The following is a 5,789-nucleotide window of genomic DNA, read 5'->3' on the forward strand; positions in this document are numbered from 1 at the left end:
TAATAGCAAATTCTGCAGGATATACTTGAAGAATATAGGGAGAAATCAACCAATTCTCTTCACACCCACTGCCCCCAGACTGATCTAAATGACCCTTATCTTTCTACCTGCATTATTGGAATGGCCTATTAATTAATCTTCCCTTTTCTACCTTATACCAATAAATCCTATTGTCCAGTTGCCATAACGATCCCATTAAAATATAAGACATATGATGTGATCCGAACACATTCAGTGCAAAAGTCAAATTCTGTTCTAGAACATACCTACAGGGCTCTAAGCTATCTGCTTCTCCTCCATCCCCATTACCTCTCTGAAATCACCTCCTATCATTCTCTACCTTGCTCACTGAACTCCAGCCTTGCTGTCATTGTCCCTGTTCCTCGAACATGCCAGGCCTACTCAACACTTGCTGTCCCTCTACCTGGAATACTCCTTCCTCAGACAGCTACATGGCCAGTTCTCTCACTGCCTTTAGATCTTTACTCAAAAGGTAAGTTCTAACCCCGTGCAGTGGCTCATGCCTGTAATCTCAGCTAGTCCAGAAGCTGATACAGGAGGATCACTTTGAGCTCAGCAGTTCCAGGCTGCACTGGAACTACTCGGGCTATGATCGAGGCACTGCACTCCAGCCTGGGAGGCAGAGCGAGAACCAGTCACAAATTAAATAAATAAACAGTAATTTTTTAAAAAAGGAAAGTGCTCGGTGAGACCTTCCCTGACCACCTTGTCTATCTAATTTCAGACTCCACCCTGGAATTTCACATGCCAATTCCTTCCTTTATTTTTTCTTCTTAGCACTTGTCACTACGAAAATACTTTACATCTACTTATTTATTTTGGCTACTGTCTCCCACACGAAAATGAAAGCTCCCTGAGGGTAAGATTTTTTTATTTGTTTCTTTTGTTCATTTCTCTATCATTAATATGTACACCTAGAAGAGTGATAGGAACAGAGAGCACCCAAAGTAAGGATTTGTGGGATGAAGAAAAAACAAATAAACTAAAAAGCAAATGGGGGGGGAGGCAAATGGAGTCAAAGCAAGTCAAAAGGGGCAGTTTTCCCTGGCTCTAGCCTCAAGGGTACAAACACAAATGCTTCCAGGGGACAACAATGCATTTTCTTAGAGTGAAACAGGCCAGCTGGGGGTGTGGCCAACTGGAGAGGGCATTCTGAGTCAGACCCAGATGCTTGTATCCTTGTTGGAATGTGGGCCCTAATCTTCATGATTTTTTCTTCTGTTTCATTTTCAGGAGAGGCCAGAAAGATGGATTTTCATCATGTGAACTCTCCCAAATGTCTAAAGTGCCTAATTTAAAATAGAAAACAATAAAAACACAGTGTTCAAACCAAACCTGACAGCTGAATGAAGCTGGTTCCTGAGCAGTCTGGTGGTGTTTCCTGGACTAAATTGTGTGATATATAAAAGAAAGATTAGTCCCTGCCATGGTGAGGTGGGCTTGCCTTGTGCAAATCTTGAGGCAATCAGCCTCAGGTCATGTCTGGTGGAGAGAATGAACTGGATTTGCCACCTTCCTTCAACTCCTGAAAGCTTCTTGCCTCCCCCCACTATTCATGTGGTTATGGAAACCTGGGTAGTGGGGAGTCACCAGCACTCTCTTTGGGGACAAGGGCATAATTTAGTGAAGGGTGGGGATGTAGAAACCAGAGAGGGTTTTCAGAGGGACCACAGGAGGAAGGCGGACCAGGGAAGGACAAGGAGGAGAGAAAGAGAAGGACACAGACCCGGACACCATAGTTCTGAGGGACTTTACTGGGATTGCCACTCCCTCTCCCCGCCAGCCACAACTATACACTATGCACTATACAGCCAAATCAGTTAGTTATATAAAGTCACAGCTCCCAGTGCAACTGCCCCATGGCATCTACCTCACCTGAAAACAAAGAGCTGCACAAACTTCTATCCCAGCTCCCTGTGAGCTTGGAGTGGGCACGATCAGCCAGGAGGTACCAGTGAGAGGACAGTAGAAACTGGCATTGTGGGGGGTCTATCCAGAATGGGGCTTCTGGGAGCAGTGGGCCTCCTTTTGGTGGAACACTGGTTAGAGACACCTGTGGTTCCAGGCAACTGCTGAAAGAAGCATGGATAGTTGAGTACTCCCCTTGCCTTGGAGAGAGACATCTTTGATGGCCCTCCCCTCTAGGGAGACGAGGAACATTTGAGCAGTGGGAAGAACAGTGATGGGACTGCTGTACCTGGTTTCAGTAAGTTCCATTTTTCTGGATAAAATACTTTCCAAACCCAAGATGGCACATCTCTTAAGTTCTGAGAGCCCCCACGACCCCATTCTCTACAAGTGTTGTTAATCTGGGGTAGGGTAAATGAACCAAGACCTTCAGGTCCAAGATTGACTGCACCTGTGCCCTCTGGGAAATGTGAGGAGTTAACCCACCACCCAGTGCTTAGAGTGTTAATGTGTTTAGGCTGAGGGCTGGGGTTCTGCTGGGTAGGTGTGGCATGAACTCCCCGAAACAAGAAAAGTCCTATAGGTATAAACTTGATTCCTGTTTAACTTGCCCGAGTCATGCCTGTCAAAATGCCCTTCAAGGGAACCTCCAATGCATCTGGCTTCTTTGACAGTTGACACACTTCCTTCGTGCACAGAGCCAGGGAGAGCAACGGGGATACTGCCAGAAGTCTGACTTTTTCCTGAGCCTTCCCATCCCTCCTGGGACCCACTCCCCACATCTCTTTTTCTGTATTCTCGCTCCCTCTGTCAGTCTTTCTTCTTTGAAGTCCTCCTTCTTCAGTATCCTGCCCTTTCTGCTACCCACCCCCACCCCTGCACAGACCCTCCCTTTAGCCTCTCCTCTTTAGTATCCTTTAGCCTTTCCGCAGATCCCTGCCCATGTGTTCTTTCTCCCCCTGACTCTGGACCTCTTCTAAGCTTCTTGGTGTCCCTCTCTACTCAATTTATTCTGTCTGTTTTCCTCTAAGCCTCGGGATCTCACTCTCCCTCTGTAATTTTTCACTCCCTTCCCAGCTGGATGTTTCCTCCTCATAGGTCATCCTCTCCCCCAGGGAGCTTCTCTCTTTCTGGCCCTTCCCCACCTCTTCCTAAGCAGTCATCTTCTCCTCTCCCTTCCCCCACAGTCCATCTATAGTTCCTCCTCCCCCGCCCCCCACACCCGCAACTCCAGACCAGACCAGCTAAGTCCCATGCCATTTTTAGATGACTGATTGTGATTCTAGCTGAATTGACAGCTGTTCCTTCCTTTCATGCCCCATCCACTAAACGTACCCAAGCTTTTCAGCAAGACAAAGTGCTTACACACAGCATGTCATGTCCACATAAATTTGTATTTTTTAGAACAAAACAACAGTTATGCTGGCAAAGATGTTGGGTTATCAGGGACCCTCAAGTTTTCAATACACTGAAAAGCAACATTTTTTGTGTGTCGACAAAGTATACATTTGTTTCCACAAATGTGGCAAATTTTACCCTAACAGTTAGGACTTTTTCACCAAATCATAGACATAGATATGGAAATCATCATCAAACTTGATGAAATACACAGAGGGTTTGGCTTCCACTTGGTGAATGACCATGCCGATCCTTTTGGAGCCATCTTCTTTGGTGTACTCCACATGCTTACCTATCAGGCCATCTACAACTCCTCCTGGCTCCCTCTCTGCTGGAGGAGACTCACTGGATTCTGGCATAAGGCGGAGGTCACCTTCTTTATAGTCATCTAGAAGCTGGTACATGTACAAGACAGGATCTTTCTCATAGGTAATATAAAACCAGGCTTTCATGATAGGTGCTTGGGCTAAGACCATCCCCCTCCATTCATCCTTAGAACCATGCTCACCCTCAAACATATGTTCCACTGCTTTGCCAATTATGGTATTTGCAAGGTTGGCATCGCTAACTTGAGATGATGCCACCCTGTCGGAAAGAATTTTAAGAGACAAAACCCTTTCATCTCTGTGAAGTTCCAGTCCGTAGACACAGTCAATTCCATCATATTTCACCAGATAAAGAGAGGGATTTATAGGCACCTGATCCAGAACGGTTCCTTTCCACTGGGTGACAGGCTCATCTCCTTCTTTCCATCCGTGAGAAATTCTGCAGCCCACGATGTTCCTGCGGGGCTGGGACGAAGGTCTGCCCCGCTGCTTCTTTTGGGGGGCTTTTTTCTTTGTCAAGTTTGCAGACCCAGTGGCCCGTCCCACAGCTGCCCTAGTTTGTTGCCCTTTGGCCTCCTGTGCGTTGGGGGTCTTCATGCCTGCTGGTGGGGGGGGGGGAGGCAGAGGATAAAGAGAAATATCCAGTATGCCATAAGGTGAACTTTCCCCTGTAGCCATGTCGCTATGTATCCTGCACCAGCGCCTAGATTTCCCCCATGAGCCTGGCAGCAATGCTGGAAATCCTGGCTGTGTGCCTGCGGTGCTCTCCCTCTTAGCTTCCTTTGGGCTGTGGGAAGGGCTAGAGTGGTGGTAGAGGTGGCTGTGTTAGGAACTCTGCAGAAGGGGCGGGCTACCTCCTCCTTGCTCAGTGACCACTGCCACTGTTGTCCACTCCTGATCCCCTGCAAAGCACCTATCCCTCCAGTACCTTGGCCGGCACCCACTGCCCTCCTGCCCTGAGCGCCCCAGCCTGCTGCCCACGAGCCCCCTGCCTACCCCAAGTGCTCCTCTGGCACCCACCTCCCTTGCTTCCCCACGCACTCACCTTCGAATCCTTATCTGTCCCCTAACTCCAACCCCTTTTCCTGTTGCCCACCGCACTCTCCCACCCCACACTTGCCCGGTGCCCACCCCTACCCCATGTCTCCTGCCGGATTCCTTCCCATCCCCCCTCTCCATTCTGGCGCCCACCAATGGCCTTTCCCTGCCTGGCGTCCTCCGGCGGGGATCGCGGGCCTCACGTGCTGGAATCCTGGAATCGGACACCTTGCTGCTGCCTCCCCTGTGAGCCTATGGGGAAGGGGGATCAGTGGGCGACCAGCGGAGTGAGTGCTTGCAAGAGTTGGGAGGGTAGGATCCGTAGGCGAGCAGCGTGTCTAGGAGGGCTGCGAGGCAGGCAAGAGGACTGCTGGTGGCGGCGGCGTCCCCAGCGCTTGGCTCGCGGTCCCTCCGTCTCCCTGTCGGTGGCGGCGGCCCCTCTGCCACATTGGGCTTCTACTAGCCGCTGCTGATGCTGCTGCTACCGCAGTCTGGTTCTTCTTTGCGTATAGGACTAGGGTCTTTGTTTCCCGTTTGTATTGATGCCTCCCCTTCTTGCTAAACACAGAGCAACCTGCCTTTCTTGTCGTGTAGGTTCTCTATGGCTGCTGCTTCCCTTTACTAAATTCAGAGCACTGAGACCTGTAGGTGGCCCTTTCTGTCTTTCTGCCTCTTTTAACTGGATTCTACAGGCTCTCTAGCTAGCTCCACCCCTCTGCTCTCTTGCTCCATCTGTTTTCCATCTCTCACACATTCCTTACATTTTTTTTGCAGATAGAGAAATTAATACAGAAATGCCAATTCATACATATACGGAGACATAATTCCATTGTTTATACACAACTATATGTATACATACATAATACATACATTAATAAACATCTATATACATTTACAAAAATTCTTATCCATCCCCATAATTCTAAATACAAACCTCTCTAGTCAATCACATAGCGCATAGACATAATTTTCTGTGTATATGTACACACTGGTGAATACACCAATTAGGAGTTTCTCTGAAGCAGAGTGTAGGCATGTTTTAGATTTGGAGACCTAGTTTGAGGAAGTAGTGCCTTATTTTAGGCTCAAAGTGTTATT

General features: G+C 48.3%; 1 protein-coding gene across 1 annotated transcript; it reads right to left on the minus strand.

Annotated features, from left to right (window-relative positions):
* Positions 1-3,449: 3,449 nt before the first annotated feature.
* LOC105806710 (spindlin-2B) lies at positions 3,450-5,124 on the minus strand. Its single transcript, XM_012639923.1, has 2 exons — positions 4,845-5,124; positions 3,450-4,252 (listed from the first exon to the last, which is right to left on the minus strand). The coding sequence occupies exon 2, from the start codon at positions 4,248-4,250 to the stop codon at positions 3,474-3,476; it is 777 nt and encodes a 258-aa protein (XP_012495377.1). The 5' UTR covers positions 4,251-4,252; positions 4,845-5,124; the 3' UTR covers positions 3,450-3,473.
* Positions 5,125-5,789: the final 665 nt, after the last annotated feature.

The sequence above is a fragment of the Propithecus coquereli genome, unplaced genomic scaffold (assembly GCF_000956105.1).
Source record: "Propithecus coquereli isolate 6110/MARCELLA unplaced genomic scaffold, Pcoq_1.0 Scaffold143, whole genome shotgun sequence".
In the NCBI taxonomy this organism is placed as follows: Eukaryota; Metazoa; Chordata; class Mammalia; order Primates; family Indriidae; genus Propithecus; species Propithecus coquereli.